This window comes from Dipodomys spectabilis, unplaced genomic scaffold (genome assembly GCF_019054845.1).
Source record: "Dipodomys spectabilis isolate Male_0828 unplaced genomic scaffold, ASM1905484v1 ptg000504l, whole genome shotgun sequence".
NCBI lineage: Eukaryota > Metazoa > Chordata > Mammalia > Rodentia > Heteromyidae > Dipodomys > Dipodomys spectabilis.
In genome coordinates, this window is record NW_024871181.1 from 1,874,522 (window position 1) to 1,891,604 (window position 17,083).

At 55.8% G+C, this 17,083-nt stretch overlaps 1 protein-coding gene across 1 annotated transcript in view; it reads left to right on the top strand.

Moving 5' to 3' along the window:
- Kazn (kazrin, periplakin interacting protein) overlaps nucleotides 1-7,901 on the top strand; it is an 85,969-nt gene extending 78,068 nt beyond the window's left edge. The window contains exons 11-15 of the mRNA XM_042669726.1: nucleotides 1,655-1,886; nucleotides 3,678-3,779; nucleotides 4,415-4,581; nucleotides 6,237-6,348; nucleotides 7,728-7,901. Of these exons, the coding sequence (XP_042525660.1) occupies nucleotides 1,655-1,886; nucleotides 3,678-3,779; nucleotides 4,415-4,581; nucleotides 6,237-6,348; nucleotides 7,728-7,886 (772 nt within the window). The 3' untranslated portion in view covers nucleotides 7,887-7,901. The remainder of the gene's footprint in view (nucleotides 1-1,654; nucleotides 1,887-3,677; nucleotides 3,780-4,414; nucleotides 4,582-6,236; nucleotides 6,349-7,727) is intronic.
- Nucleotides 7,902-17,083: the final 9,182 nt, after the last annotated feature.

The following is a 17,083-nucleotide window of genomic DNA, read 5'->3' on the forward strand; positions in this document are numbered from 1 at the left end:
TGTGCCTTCCATGGCAGAGAGCTGATGCGGACATGCGGGGAGAGAAGGAGAAAGAGAGATCAGCTAACTGCCTGGCCTCAGATACTCTAAGCAGGCCCCAAACATGACCACAGGCCAGGAGGTTCGAAATTTGGGGGAGGCGGGTCCACATTGGCCTCTGACTACACCCTGAACAACAGAAAATGTCCTTGGGATGTTTATATTCACCATCAGGGTTCTTGCTGACCAGCAGCAGCTCATGCTACTCAGGAGACTGAGATCTGAGGATCGTGGTTCAAAACCAGCCTAAGCAGAAAAAAAAAAAAAAGATCAAGGCTCTTATCTCCAATGAGCCAGCAAAGAGCTCCAAATGGAGCTGTGGTTCAAGTGGTAGAGTGCCAGTCTTAAGCAGAAAAGCTAAGGGATAGTGTCCAAGCCCTAGGACTGGCACAAAAAGCAACTTAACAGCCAAACAACACCAACAAATCCCTATTTCAAAAATAACCAGTGCGAAAAAGGAGTGGAGGCGTGGTTCAGCAATGGAGCACATGCCCAGCAAGTGTGAGGCCCTGAATCCCAAACTCCAGTGATACCACCAAAATAAATACATGAGAAAAGTAAGGGTAATGAGTCCCAGGAGCCCCAGGCTTGCATAGGGTTGGTAGGGGTGAAGGAAGGACTTGAGCAGCCATCTAGGGGCCATCAGCAGGACCAGGCAAGATTCACTATGTCCAGGAGGAGCCACTGCTCTCTTGCAAGCCCACCACCTGCCCCTTGCACGTAATACTCCCTCCAACCCTTCCTGAGTCACACTTAGACCTGCTGCTCTGTACTTACCTGGCTGCCCCGGTGGGATGCAGGGGTCCTCATTCCTTCTGTGATGCTGCCACCCTCTGGTGAGCTGTGGAATGACACCCTCACCAGGAGCCACAGCCTTTGGCCCCAATTCCCAAAGCTCCTTTTGGGGACACTCAGTATGCGTAGGGCACCGGGGACCACTTTCTGTGGAGCATGGAGACATCTGGGAGGAGGTAGCGGTGTGGCAGGAAAGAGGACTGGGAATAAGTGAAGCCTGGGCTTTCGTTCAGACCCCACTCAGATCGTGGCCCTGACGCACTGTACCTGTGCAGGAAGCCAGGCCTTCTGCATCCCCCAAGACTGGATGTGCCCAGTGCCCCGGGAGTGGACGCTCCATGGAGGCCATCACTGATGCCTCTCCTTGTTCTCCACATAGAAAAAAAGAGACCAAAGGGCACTGGAGTGGAGGGGGGCTGGACTAGGGAGAAGCATGCCGATGGGTAGGGGGAGGGCTCTGCAGAAATCCTGGGAGAGCAGGGGTGAGCTGAGGAGAGGGGACCCAGTGGTGTGGCTTCCTACTGCCTGAGCGCCTTCTGCTTGCTCTGTCAGTGTGCTTGAATATGGTGGGCCTCCCCTTCTACCTTCTGCCTTTCTTCCTCTTTCCCCATTGCTGATCCTCGCATCTCTTTCTAACTTCCTGTCTCCACTCCAGCCCTGTCCCTGCTTGTCTGTGTCTTTCTTGGCTTTCACCCCCCCCACACACACACCCATTCTTTACCCCTTTCCTCAGCTCTGGCCACCTCTTCTCGTTCCTGCCTGTCCTCTGCGCCCTGCCGCCTTCCCTCACCCATGCCTGTCTCTGACTCTCTCTCACCAGTCTGTCCAAGGCTGCTGACCTGGACCATCACTGGGTGGCGAAGGCCTGGCTCAATGACATCGGCCTGTCACAGTACTCACAGGCTTTCCAGAACCACCTGGTGGACGGGCGGATGCTGAACTCCCTGATGAAGCGGGATCTGGAGAAGCACCTGAACGTGTCAAAGAAGTTCCACCAGGTCAGCATCCTGCTAGGGATCGAGCTGCTCTACCAAGTGAACTTCAGCAGAGAGGTGAGGGTCTGGGCCTGGGTGGGGCGGGGCAGGGCTCTCCCCCTGGCCCCTCTCTCCTCTGGCATCCACTGCCCATACATACTTACGTACGTACATACATACATACATACATACATACATCCACTCATCTACACATTTACCCATGCACCCACTCATCTGTCCACCCACCATCCATCTTCCCATATGTCCATTCACTCATCCATCCAACTGCACATATACTCATCCATTCATCCGTGTTCTCATCCACCCATCTATCATCCATCCACTCATCTAAATATTTACCCATGTATCCACCCATCCATTCATCTACCCATATGCCCATCCACTCATTCATCCACTCATCCACCCATCTATCCATCCATCCACTTACCTATCCATCATATCCATCTACCCATGAATTCACCCAACCATCCACCCCATCCATCCTCCCATCTACCTTTCCCACATACCCATCCATTTATCTATCCACTCATCTACCCATTAGTCCCCCATCCATATACCCATTCATGGATCATCTACCCACGTGTCCACTTACCATCCATGGGTTGATAAATCCATTCAACTATCTACTCATGCATCTCTCCCTTACCCATCTATCTACCCATACACGCATCCTCCCATTCATCCACTTGATTCCCCCATCGGTCCATTGAGCCCTTCACTCAACCAACCTATCCATACACCTATCCATCTATCTAGCCAGCTATATACCTACTCATTCATCCATCCATTTATCCATCCCCTAATCGTCTACTACTCCATCCATTGATCAGCCAGCCAGCCAGCCAGCCCTCCCTTTCTCCATCCTTTCTTCAAACAACTTTATTTGGCTGGGGCAGAGCCTGTGCTCGATTCAGACTTGGGGACCTCTCATCGGGCCACGAAGGAGCCACATGAGGTCACGATGCTTGGGGAGGCTGTCTTAGGCAGGTAGCTTTGTGAGGGAGAGAAGTTTCCAGATGGATGGTGAAGTGAGACAGAGCTGACAGAGCACTCGCAGGCCACAGGTGCTACAGACAAGTCCTGGCTGAGTGGGTGCTGGGTACGGGGTCGGTGGTAACCAGGGGCCTGGCAGTGAGAGGGTCTGGATGCTAAGTGTCCCTAGACTGCCCTATGCCAAGCTGGAGGTGGGGGGACGCCAGGTGAGGGTGAGGCCGGTCCCTGGTGCCACGTCCAGACTGCTGGCTTTTCCTGGACTAATGTCAGAACACAGCAGTCCAGGAGAGAGCCACAGAGAGTGGCTTTCAATTCATATTCTCTCACACCACACAGCTGTGGACGCAGGGAGGGGACAGGACACCGGTCCTGGCCTCCTGGAGCCCGCTATGACATGGAAAGCCAGGGTAGTGCTACACAGGAAATGGAGGCGGGGCCTGCAGGTTGGGACCCCGGGAGAGGGCAGCAGGCTAGTCCGAGGCTGGGTCCAGAGGGTGGAAGGGCAGGGCTTGGTACCCCGACCGCTTTCCCCACCAGAGACTCTGCCGACCCCCATGGAAAGCGTCTCCATAAACATTCCCTGAGCACTTCCTCCCGGCCAGATGATCTGGGACAGGGCAGCAAGGAGAAGCCGTGCTAGAGTCCTTCCAACCCCCACTCCTGGCTCCCCACACCCCATAAAGTGGCATCTCTCCACTTCCCAGCAGGGAGCCCCAGCTCCAGAACAAGAGGCTGGAGCAGCTGTGGATGGCTCTGCTCATACAAGCATACAGAGACCCCACCAGGGTGTGGGCTCTCCCTCCACCTGTGACCCCAATGTCCTCTGAACCCCAACATCCCTTTGTCTCCCTCCAGACCCTCCAGGAGCGCCGGGCCCGCTGTGAGACACAGAACACAGACCCTGTGGTGTGGACCAATCAGCGTGTGCTAAAGTGGGTGCGAGACATTGACCTGAAGGTGAGGGAGGGGACTCACAGTAGGGGACATGTGTGGGGGACACAATGTCGGGGTACATCCTGGAAGAGGACATATTGCAGGAAAGCACAGTGTGTGGGGACACAATGTAGGGGACATGGTACAGGGGGACAGGGTGTAGGGGACAGGGTGTAGGAGGCATGGTATAAGTGGACACAATGTAGGGGGGCAGCATGTAGGGGCCATTCATGCACATGCAAAGCTCATGCAAGGTTGCATGCAGATCAGTGTCCATTTTGGAACAAACTGGTGTCTGGAACCCAGGCTTGTCAGGACACCCTCTCGTCCCTGAAGGAGGGATTTCCCCCTCCACACACACAGGTGAGCCCTGTCCTGACCCTTGTCACTAGGGGACACAGCCAGTCTCACCCTTCGCAGCAGGTATGGGGTCAGGATCCAGGTGCACTGCTGTTCCCAAATACGTATAGCTTCCTGCCAGGCTCCAAGCTACACAGGGGCCCTGAGGCCGCTGCTGTCGAGGCTCTGAGAGTTGGGGAGGGTTCCCCTCTGTTCTTCATCAGCTGGTCCCCAGGAGGGCAATCCTTGCTGTTGGGGACAGGTCCCTGCTTGGGTCTGGCGGCCCCTGGGGCCACCCAGCCTGCTGCCTCTGCCCTCAGGAGTACGCCGACAACCTGACCAACAGCGGCGTCCATGGTGCTGTGCTGGTGCTGGAGCCCACATTCAATGCAGAGGCCATGGCCACGGCCCTGGGCATCCCCAGTGGGAAGCACATCCTCCGGAGACACTTAGCAGAGGAGATGAGCACCATCTTCCACCCGGTCAGGTGAGTGCACATCAGGCACGGGCTGTGAACACACCCAGGGAGCTATCAGTACCCTGACACACCTGGGGTGAGATGCTTGTGGCCTGTGATCTGGCCAGGGCCACATTTTACCCTGGTGAGGAGCCGAGACAGCAGTTCTTCTCTCCTTCCAGGAGAAGAGATTTCTCCTCCGGGGCCACACTGCAGGTCACCAGTGGAAGCAGCCAGGTGTGCCTTTCATTAACAGGGCAAATTCCACTGACTGATTTTTTTTCCCATATGCCGAACCAAACCAACCTTGCATTCTGGTATAAAATCTCGCTGGGTCCTACCAGTGAATAAGGATTTTCCTTTTGCTGAACTTGGTTTGCTAGCCTTCTGTGGAGGACTTTTACATGCATTTATATTTACAAAGGATATCAAAATGTACATTTTTGTGATTTTTTTTTTTTGGCTTGGGTTTTGGAGTTTTGGTTTTAGAGATAAGGTCTCACTAGGTAGCCTCCTGAGTGGCTGGGATTACAGGCGTAAGCCCCTGGAAGTGGGCTCCTAGTCCACTTTTGGATGAACTCCATTGCTTCACAGGTAGCTCTGTTCTCATCCCCATTGTCAGCATGGGTAGACACGCTTTATAGGAGAGAAGTGACTTTCTCAAGGTCACAGTCAGGGAACCATAGACCGTGGGCTTTGCTGTGGCCTGGCTTCCAGATGGAAACAAGTTGGATACTCTCAGGTCCATGGAGGTAGAAAAGATTCTGGGCCACCAGCAGTGCAGTCAGAGAAAGACAACTGGAGTTCAGTGGGATTTTATGGTTGACCTAAAATCAAGAAGAAAAAGGAAGAGAAAAGGTGTGGGGTTTAGGGGGGGGGGGTAGGAGAAACGGCCACCGCTGGGCACTTGGGTCCTGACCAGGGTCTGCCTCGGTCATCCACAGAGAGCCCGAGCTGCTTTACCTCCAGTCTGGCTGTGCTGACACAAGGACTGGCAAACTTCTGTCAGAATAGACAGTGCCGGGTACCAGTGGCTCACACCTGAGATCCTAGCTAAGAAGCTGAGACCTGAGGACCATGGTCCATAGCCAACCCAGGAAAGAATGCCCATGACACTCTTATATCCAGTTAGCAAGTAAAAAGCCAGAAGTGGGGTTATGGCTCAAGTGGTAGACTACCAGCCTTGAGTTAAAAAAAAAAAAAGCCAAGAAACAACCAAGAGAGCAGGGGATGTCACCAGAGGGGCACAGTCCTGGGAACAATAAAACTTTATTTACAAAATCAGAAAATCAGCTGTACTGGGCCCCAGGCTTCACTCAGTCTGCTAAATGTATTGTAACAAAAGCTTCCTCGTGGGGTGGGGGAGGGTTGGCATGGAGCTCCAATGCTGTTCCTCATAGCACATCTGATTTCTCCAGACGTTGGGGTTCTATTGCCTTCCCTTTCCTGTAAGGTTTACAGCACATAGAAGAGTGATGAGCAAGACTTGCAGACCTCAAACACGAGGGTGATCTGGGGTACACTGATTGCTTCACCTCTGTGCCTCCTTCACTTGGGACCGGGGCTGGCCGTGCCCCGTGCCATGCAGAGCACTGAGCCGGAGCAGCCCAGCCGGTCTCCACCGTAGGTGTGTTGGTGGGTGCAGCTCTGGGCAGCTGTCGGTGACTCTCCCTGCTGTGTCCCAGCTCCACAGGCCTCCGGGATGCTGAGCGGTTTGGGACCCCCCCTGGCCGGGCCTCCAGTGTCACCCGGGCCGGGAAGGAAGAGAACGGAGGCATCAAGTACAGGGCTGGCCGGGTAAGCAGACCTAGGAAACACCTTTCTCCCCCAGGGACCAGGTGTCCTGTCCCAGCCTCTCCCCCAATCCCTTTGTCACCTGGGGAGGAGAAGCTGGTCCTCCCACGGTGCATGCTGGAGAGACCCAGGCCAGGTCAGGCTCAGTGACCAAGGCTGCGCAGGGTTTGGAGCTGCAGATTTGTATGGGAATCTTGGGGTACAGGGTGCAAGCAGGGGAAGGGAGTTCCCACCCACTTCCCAAAGCTAGTGGTCTTGGGGTGGAGAGAACTTGTGTACAGCCTGATTCCTGGATGGATCCCAGGAACCCCAAGCTCTGAAAGCCACTGACTCCGATTTTGAGATGAGGCCACACCCTCCTGGTGACCCTCAGGAAGCCTTCCGGCTGGGGTGTGGCCTCGGGCGTGGCCTGTCTGACCCTGAGAGAGAAGCAGCTCAGGCAGATGACAGATTGGGCCTGGCTCTGGTGACTCACCATTGGTTCCAGCACGGAGAGGGCGGGGATTGAGCAGTCACTCCGTCTTCCCACCCGACCTGCTCCCCATGGGGGCTTCACTTCTCCTGGGTAACTGGGCTTACAGGCTGGCATGAGCTACCCAGCAAGATTGCTGTTATTTCCCTCTCCCCTCTTTGCTTTGTGCTGGGGCTTGAACTCAGGGCCTGGGCCGCCTCCCGGAGCTTCTATGCTCAAGGCTAGATAGCGCTCCACCACGTGAGCCACAGCGTCACTTCCAGCTTTTTGGTGGTTCATTGGAGATAAGAGTCTTACAGGCTTTCCTGCCTAGGCTGGCTTTGAACCATGATCCTCAGATCTCAGCCTCCTGAGTAGCTAGGGTGACAGGTGTGAGCCACTGGTACCTGGCACAGAGGGGAGAGGTGACTTACCCCAGGCCTCACAGCTCAGAGCAGCAGAGCTGAAGAGCCCAGCCTGTGAGTCTCCCAAACTTCTGTTCTTTTCCAGACAGTGCTAGAATATTCCTTTGGGATTGGGATCACAGGCAGACCTCACTCCTAGGCTCACAGCGATTTCCTGAGCACCTGCTTGTTCTCCACTATCCTCCCACCAAGGAGGGGGGAGGGAGGGAGGGAGGGAAGAGATGTGAGGGACCAGCATGGCCAACATTGGTTGTCACCCTCAGCTGCCCCCTGAATCCTTCCTGTTGGGAGCACAAACCTCTCTCCTCAGGCTAATTCACAAAAATCCCTTCTGTCTTCTGGAGGAATGAGTGAAGTGCTGGGTTCCTAATGGGAGGAGCACAGAGAGGTTAAGTCCTCAAAGGTCACACAGCAATTGGATGGACGAGGCCCCCTTTCCCGGGTCTCAGGCGCTCATTTCCTGATCCACTCCCTCCTGACCCTTGACCTCACTCCTGTCTTCTCAGCTGCCCCTGGGGAAGATAGGAAGGGGGTTCAAAGACCCCGATTTCCATGACGACTATGGCTCGCTTCAGAACGAAGACTGTGGGGAGGATGAGCTCCAGAGCGGGCGGGAGCAGAGCCGCCTGGACAGCCACGGCCCCCTGGAGGCCACCAATGTGTGAGGGGCCTGCGGCCGCAGCCCAACCCCAATGACCCCGTTCCGTCCCAAACACACACCGACCTTGGGGCTGAGGGCACATCTGTCCCCCGTGAACCCCGAGGGATGGGGCAAGGGCCGGCGGGTGCTGAGGACAGCACCTCCCCCCCAGCCCACCTCCGCTTGTGGCTGCCAGTGCCCCGTCCTGCGAGACTCAAGGACTAGCGACTGCGCCCCATCCCCTCGCAATCCAGCATGCCCGCGGCCACAAGAGCAGGCCGGAGCTAGAGGCCTCGGTCCCCAAAACGCCCTCCAGAGAGGGGCAGGAGGACCATCACACGTCCAGGGCGCTGAGTCCTGGGGCCTTCGACTGGCCACTTATCTTCAGGGTCACAGGCTCTGTCTGGGGAGTCTGACCACGGAGGACCGGTCGTTCCGAGTTCCCTGACCCCCACCCAGCCGTGGGGTCCCCGTGGGATGGGGTCCATGTGAGGTCCATCCCAGAGTGCACAGACATCCTGTCACCAGGCAACGGGAGCCAGGAATGGAGCATCCTGCATGCGGGGATGGAGAGAAGACGTATCACTGTTCACCCACGGTCCCTCGTCACCAGTGCAGGTGGCAGGGAGGGAACCTTCGGCCCCTGTCTCCACCTGCCACCCTTTGCTGTGTGACTTCCTCTCTGCGGCCTCACCTCTCTGCCTCCAATGCCTCAGCTGCCCTACTCCGGCGGGGGACCCCCCGCAGCATGTAGGGGGATGAGCTGAACCCATGCTAAACGCTAACATCCATGACACACATGCTTTGAACCTGGTGGGGACCTCGGCGGCGTGAGTCTAACTTCCCGTCCACAGCGGCGCAGACCGGCCCCGGGGCTGGCTGTCTCCAACCCTGAGAGAAGAAAGAGGGATGTGTGAGGTGCCGGTCGTCTGGACGCCTCGAGAGAGGACAGGAAGTCTCTGTGGAGGGGTGGTGGGTGGGGTGCGGGCTCTGCAGGCTCTCCACCCGTCCATCCATCTGTCCGTCCATCCAGCCATCCTTCTGTCCTCCCTTGCCAGTCCCCGGAGCCAGGCTGCTTCACGGCCTTGGAGACCACAAGAGGTTTCCATGGCTGAAGTTAAGCCGGGCGCTGGTGGCTCACGCCTGTCATCCCAGCTACTCAGGAGGCTGAGATCTGAGGATCGTGGTTCACAGTCACCTCAGGTAGGAAAGTCCATGAGACTCTTATCTCCAGTGAGCCACCAAAAAGCTGAACGTGGAACTGTGGCTCTAATGGTAGAGCACCAGCCTTGAGCACACACAAAGCTTGGGGCAGCATCCAGGCCCTGAGTTCAAGCACAAAACAACACCAATAAACATTTAAGAGTGGCAGTGGCTGCCAGCCCGGCCTTGAAGAGCTGTGTTTCTCACCGCACCAAGGGCTGTCCCTCGTGGGAAGTGCTTCACGGGGCCACAAGAAACTTGACACTTGCCTGTCCCCACCCCAGAACTATGGCTTCCTGCTGACCTTCACATAAACACAGCCTTCCTCGCTGCCCACACCCCGGCCTGGCTTCTGCTGACCGGCCTCCGAGTGGCACGCTTCTCCATGTGACTCGGCTCTGTGGAGGGTCCAAAGCCCAGATCCTTACGTCACTCAGCTACCACACCTGTCCACCCAGAGACGAGAGAGTTTCCCTCTGCCCTGGTGCCAGCCATCAATGCCAGCTGTGTCCAGGCCGACTCCTGCAGGACAAGCCAGAGGGGTGGAGAGGGGCCGAGAGGAGCCTGAATGCTGAGCTGTGGACTGGAACCTCACACGCACCTGAACTGTCAGAATAGTGCATCATCCTGGGGAAGGGGGGAGGGGGTCACCGGCACAGACAGCAGAACCCCAAACGTGCCTAGCAGTCGTAAGCCAGCGGGCTGGGGGTCTACAGCCCCCTGGCGTGCACTCAGGGGTCCTACGATGCCCACGGGGCGTCCTGTCACCTGCACATGCCAGGTCCACGGCCGCCGCCACCGGGTGCTTGTGTCACCACAAGGTGGGGGGACATGGAGGGCAAAGCAGCCGCCACCCGGTTCATGAGGACAGCTCTGTTCCTGGGATGTCATAAGCAGCAGCTCCAGTTCCCAGTTGGCTAAAGAGGCCCCAGCAGAGGCCGGCAAGTGCACCTGCAGGCCAGGGAGCTGGGAGGCCAGATGAGGCTCCAGGCCCCGCCAGCCCCTCTGGAGGCTGCGTCTGCTACCCGGTGCTGACCCTGCACCAGGCTTGGGGTGAATCAGGGAAGGGGGAGATACCCCATATTCCTCCCAGAATATGAAGGCTGGCAGGTCGGGCAGGAGGGCTCCGCCTGGGGACTCGGCTTCCTGTATCCTGGGGAAGCCCCTGGAGCCGGGGCTGGGCAGACTCCTCCAAGAGTCCTCTGTCCATCTGCACGGCCCTGGGCTGCAGGAGGCACCTGGAGTGGGGTGGGGTGGGGGGTGGGGGGTGGGAGGGTCTCTCTCTCTCCACAGCCTGGCTGGCCTGGAGGGGCCTCGGAGCAAAGCAGGATGGAAGCCATGGCCCCTTGGGTCATTTCAGGAACCCCCAGGCTGCGTCCAGCCCAGGCCCACGCACCCTGTGGCGCCTCCCATGGAGCTGTGGATTTCCAGATCTCTCTCTACCCCAAGTCAGCCGGGGGAAGACAACCCTGGGCCCCACCAGGAGCGGGTGCCATGGCTCTCAGGGAGTCGCGTTATCTGTGAATGGCGCTAAGACTCAGGGCCACAGCCCCAATGTCCCCCCAAGAGTGAGCTCTAACACTGTCACAATAAACTCTGCTGCACAGCTGACAAGGGCTTCTTTTCCCCCTCTTTTTCCTGTGTTTTCAATTTGTTCTCCCAACAGTCTCTGGGACAGAGGACAGCGTGGGTCCTGGGACCCCCTAGTGGGGGGGGGAGGGTGGCAGGCTGGCCTGTGGGCTCCACCCAGGGGTACAGCAGTCCTAACGGAAGCCACACACCTCCCGGCTTGGGGTTCAGAACCTTCTAGGCAGTCAGGCCCTGAGCTTGTTGCTGAGAGTACAATCATCCTACAGAGTTTGCAATGTCTTGGAAAAACAGGCATAGGTCAGACGTCACCCCAAGTGCCGTCTGATGGTAAGGGTGGCAGGTCTGGAGAAGAGAGGCAGCTAGTGGGCAGTGGGTGGACTTTGCGTATAAAGAGGTCAAGCAGTCAAGGGGAGATGAAACTAGGGTGGAGATTTCAGCAGATGGACAAGAAGGGGAAGAGAGACAGCCAAGACAGCACATGCAAAGGGCCAGTGGCAGGAAGATCAGAGCTGATGGCTGGAAGAACTCCATGTCCCTGGAAAGCAGAGGGGAAGGGCCTACCCCCTGGGGGGCACTGATAAGCACCGGGAAGCAGGGCCTTTGCTGGAGACCCCTCATAGGGTCCCTGACCAGGCATCTGCCCATGTGCCATGCTGTGCTGCTAGTTATTCCTACAGGGGTAGGTGCCATTAGACTTCTTTGTTTCTTCTGCAAACACCCTGCTTCTCCTTTGCTCTGGCTTGTGACTAAGCTGGATTTTCCCAGCCACAGGCTGAGGTCATGAGCTTATACAGTGACACTAGGGTGACCAGGGCACCTAAACTCTCAGCTACCTCTTCCATGAGCCCAAGTAGAGAACCCAGATGTCACATGTCTGATTTTATTCTTTAAAACAAAAACCAGGTCCTGGGGCTTTAACTCAGTACCTGGGCACTGCCCCAGAGCTTTTTTGCTCAAGGCTGGCACTCTACCACTGGAACCACAGATCCATGTGTGGCTTTTTGCAGGCTAATTCCTGCTGGGGCTGGCTTTGAACTGTGCTCCTCAGATCTCAGCCTCCTGAGTAGCTAAGATGACTGGTGTGAGCTACCAGCTCCCAGCCCAGCTATCTGGGTGAAGCTGTTCTTGTTACAGGATGGGCCCGGTCTGCAAGGGTAGGGAAGGAGCTGGTGGGACACACCCAGCCCTCCCCGTTCCCAGGCCCAGGCAGGCTGCCCATCAATTGAGTGTCCTGCAGCTTGGGCCCCAGGCACCCAGGGGAGTCAGGAGAGGGTAGGTGGGCCCAGTGAGGCCCTAGGGGAAAGGCTGGCTTTCCCGTGTCTCTGGCAGGGCAGCGCCGAGTGCCCAGCACAAGTGGCAGCTGAGATTTTTTGGAGTGTTGTCCTGTGCTCTTAACTGTATGCTGAGGGCTTTGGACAAGTATCTCATTTAATCCCAACACTGGTCTGGGGTGTGTGTGCGTGCTTGTGTGTGTGTGTGTGTGTGTGTGTGTGTGTGTGCTGTTAACAACACCACTTTGCAGATAAGAGATCCTGTAGAGAGTGTGGGCTGAGCCAGCACCCCAAAGGCACTTGCTCTGACCCCTCCTGCCTAGCCAACCCACCCCACCATCAAAATCTCCACTGGGGCCCATGTTTGTGGACTGGGGGTGACTGACTCCAGCATGGACCATCCCCGGGGCTGGGACAGGTTGTAATGCCACTATCTGACACTAGATGGAGACCACATGCCCTCACCAGCCCAGCGGGAGCTCACAGGGCCCCTCAGGATTCCTGCCCACTTTCCACAATCCTGGCACATGGTGCCCGGGTGACAGGCTCAAGAGAGCCCCCAGTTGTCTTCCGGCATGGGGTGCGGGCCGGAGGCTGCACCAGGCCCAGCCCTGCCTCCTCCATGGCTCCGGTGGACCTTGCAGGTGCTGGGCAGGGCCTTTCCCTGGGGGCTGAGTGACACCCAGTGGCCTGGGTGCGGATGCCCTCCCTGACTCCACCAGCTCAGACACAAGTCAGCTCCTCGGGCCTCGGTGTCCTGGCACAGGCAGGCGACCAGGCACCGGCAACCCTTTGTCCTCTTGGGGGTGGTTGGGAAGGTGAAGGCAAACTCCAGCTAGGTCCAGCGAGGAGTTGTTAGGATCTGTCAGCTGTAATTCTTCAGGTGCTTATTCTAGCAGCTCCCTCCCCTCCCCTCCCCTCCTTCCTCCATTCCCTCCCTCTCTCCCCTTTTTTCTTCCCTTCCTCCTTTCTTTTCTTTCTCTCTCTTTTTTTCCCATGGTTGTAAGGATCAGGCCCAGCCTCTGGCCCACGTTCAATCAGCATTTCTACGAAGCTGGAGACAGCCCAGGGCCGGGCCTGACCGATCCAGCAGGCCAGGGTACCAAAGGCCCGGAGCAGGACGTTCCCAGGGGCTGCATTTGAACTCAGAGCCACTCCAGCCCACTGCGGGCCTGGGGTTCGCACAGCGGGGAGGGTGGGTTACTTAGAGGGAAGGCTGGTTAAGGGTAGAGTACAAAGGACCCTTCCTTGCATCGGGGAAGGTTCTAGATTCTAGCTGCACAGGTGTATACAAACGCACAGAGCTGTCCGTTTGAGGGTTTGTTTTTTTTTTGCACCTTTCCAGGTATTAATTACATTTCAGTTTAAAAAAAAAAAGAAAGTTCCAGAATGGAGGGTGGGGTACTCAGCTAGCCATCCTAGGGGATTTCCACAGACGGGCCGGTTCCCCTGCGGTCATTCACTCAGCATGGCGGCAGCTTCCTCCCCGCAGGCAGCGCCCAGCTGCAGCTGCCTTTAGCTCCAGCTGGCTGTGCTGTGTCCACCTCCCCCCCTTCCTGTCAGTGACCCCTTCCTCTGCCCGCCACCGCCACCACCACAGGGGCCCACAGTCCCGAGGAGGGGCCAGGCCAGCCGCGGGGTGGGGGGGATCCTCATAGATCTCAATGAGACCCCGCATGACCACCAGGTGACTGCCACATGACTGCCCTGTGACCACCACGTGACTGCTGCGTGACCAGCACGTGATTGCCGTGTGACCACCGCATGACTGCCCACGTGCCCACATGACTCACCCCGTCTCTCCTCCCCAGCCTTCCCACCCCCATCATTTCCCTCCCTGTGACGGTTTTCTCTGCGGACACTTGGTTTCATGCGGGTCTCTGGGTGCCGTCCCTTAGCTGTGGGGTACACGCCTAGGAGTAGAAGGGAAAAGGGGGATGGGGAGGGGCCAGGCTGAGGAAGCATCCACAGACCAGCCCCACTCCACACACAACCGGCTGGTGAGTGGCTCATGCCTGTCATCCCAGCCACTCAGGATGCTGAGATCAGAGGATGGAGGTTCAAAGCCAGTCTGGGCAGAAAAAGTCTACATGATATGCTTATCTCCAATTAACTACTAAAACAAACACCAGCAAAACTAAAGTAGATCTGTGGCTCGAGTGGTAGAGTGCCAGCCTTGAGCAGAAATGCCAAGCAGGAGTGCAAGGTCCCGAGCTCAAGCCTCAGCACTGGCACATGTATGTGCACACACACACACACAAACACACCATCACCACCACCACCACCACCACCACCACACAGGGAGTGGAGTGGAGGTTGATCACAGGCTCTCTTGCTCAGCCATCTGAAGGACTCATAAGTAGTGAGTGGCCCGGGGACACTGGAAACTCCACTGAGATCCAGTTCTGGGATTTCAAATTTGCAGGAAATGAGGACAAACTGTGTCCCTTAAATGAAGGACCTCTCTCTGCTTTTGCTTTGCACCACATGAACACAGACCTGGTTCAGCCTTCAGAGAAGCCAGGCCAATGTGTCCTCTGTGCAACCCACCCCCAAGGCCCACCCTTCTCCATGACCCAGGCCAAGGCAAGGTTGCAAGCACAGGTGTGTGATCTACTGCTGATTTTGAAGAGTCACCCAGCACAGACATTTTTGCTCAGCAATTCATAGTTTAGAAGTAAGTCTACCTGCCAAGAGCAGGTGGCTCAAGCCTGCAATTCTAACTATTCAGGAGGCTGAAACCTAAAGGACTAAGGTTTGAGGCTAGCTCAGGCAGAAAAGCCCTCAAGACTCTATCTCCAAAATAATTGGCAAAAAGCTGGACTGGAGGCATTGCTCAAGTGGTAGAGCACCAATAAAGCAGTAGCAAATTCAAACCATAGTACTGGCAAAAAGAATGTTGTTTTTATTGGGGGGGAGGGGGGGTGTCTGGTCGTGGGGCCTAAACTCTGGGCCTGGGCGCTGTCCCTCAGCTCTTCAGCTCAAGGCTAGCATTCTACCACTTGAGCTACAGCACCACTTCCAGCTTTTTTTCTTTTTGCTTATGTGGTGCTGAGGAATCAAACCCAGGGCCTCATGCATGCAAGGCAAGCGCTCTACCACTGAGCCACCTTCCCAGCCCCCAAAAGAATGTTGTTTTTTTTTTGTTGTTGTTGTTTTAAACAGGGCTGGGAATGTGGCTTAGCAGTAGAGTGCTTGCCCAGCATGCATGAAGGCCCTGGGTTTGATTCCTCAGTACCACATAAACAGAAAAAGCCGGAAGTGGCCCTCTGGCTCAAGTGGTAGAGCGCTAGCCTTGAGCCCAGAGAGGCTCAAGGACAGTACCAGGACCCTGAGTTCAACCTCCAAGACCAGCAAAAAATAAATAAAAATTTTTTTTAAATGAAAGAAAGGAGTCCCTAGTAAGAGTAAGTGGGTGGAAGGGAGTCAGCAAGGGAAAAGAGTAACTGAGGGCAAGGCTCAGCAAACAGGGAAAGGCAAGGGGCAAAACAGTAAAATGCGGTGCTTCTGGTCAACTGAAAACTGTTTTTTAATTAAGACACTTTTATTGAGAAAAAAATATTTCCCACTTTCCTACATCCTGAAATACACTTCTTAGTTTCCAAGAACAATTGCAGTTGGTTTAGTCCTGTCACATCCTTTCTTTCTTTCCTTCTCTCCCTTCTCATCTTTTCCTTCATTCCTTCCTCCTTCCATTTCTCTTTCTGTGCTTTGTTTGGTCAGTTTGGAGATGGGGGGGGGGGGTCTCAGGGACTTTTCTGCTTCCATTGATTTTAGACTGTAAAATCCTCTAGGCCTTGGCCTCCTGAGCAGCTAGGATTACAAGCATGTGCGTGGCCTCCCCGACACACAAAGTCGAGTGATCTCCTGTGGGGATTTCTGTGCCACGTCCTGGTTCTGTTGCTCGTTGGCAGCTGCAGGTGTCATACCTGCTCTGAGTCTTAGAGGCCTCAGCTGAAAAGCTAGAAGCAGAAAATCTTTCCTCTAGGGCTGCTGTTGAGAATTAGTTAACAACAGTGTTTTGATCCCAAGGGTTCCTCCCTGCATAGTGCACCAACCAGGCAATAGAAACTTCACCATTCACCATTCCTTTCCTTGGATCTTTTCCCCAAGGACACCCCTCAGGCTTCGGTCAGGTAACAGTGGGATGGGTGACAGGTTAGAGAAACTGGGCACCTCCATGGGAGTTGCTGAGCCAGGAAAGATTCAGGGGCAACCCCTGAATCAAAGGAGGGGGCTGCGCAGAAGGGACAGCAAAAGAAGAAGCCTTTTCCAACTACTGCTTTATTCCAGCCCACCTTTGGCTGTAAATTTCTCCTGCCCCTTGCCCAGATAAGCCAGGGCACACGTGCTTCCGGGAACCGTGGGAGATGGTTTCTGAGATAGCCAGGAGCTGCTGGGCTGGGTTCCCTGCAGAAAGGGGAGGGCCTGAAGTTGGATCCTGGCCTGGAAAAGTACTCAGGTTCTTCCTTGAGCTTCCAGGTTCAGGACTGGAGCAACTGCCTGAAGTTATTACCCCCAGTTCAGGCCTCTCCAGTCAGTCCTGTCCTGCAGAGGGAAACACAAACCACATTCCTGGTCTTAGTAGGGAGCTGTATGACTTGAATGCTGGTTTCCTGTCCCTCCCCAAGCAGCCTGGGAAAGGCCCCAGACTCAGCGTTTGGGATGAGTCGCTGCTGGTAAAGACCCCAGACTCAGCGTTGTAACTTTGGGGTGAGGTTACAGGCACTGGCCTGCACAGAGGGCTCCCCTCATTCCTGACACAATGTGTTCTTATCTGGGGCTCTTATTTATCCAACAAGTACTCACTAAGTACTTGCTCAGGCCCAGGCAGGGGGGATGGAGTGACCCTGCAGTAGACAGCTCTGAAGTGTGTACCTGCAGGTGCAGTCAGAGTGGATCCTGATACTTCCCAGCTGTGTGACTCTGGACAAACACCACCACCATCTTAAACCTCCTCTGGAGTCATAAAACAATAACCACCTGGGGGAGTTGTTGGAAGGACTAGAGGAAAAGACTCAGGGCCAAGGGCCCTGTAATCCCAGCTACTTAGGAGGTAGAGGTCAGGATAGTGGCTCAAGACCCCAGATTAACAAATACAAAAATCTGGGTACTGTGGTGCACATCTATCATCCCAACTCGATGGGAATTGTAAATA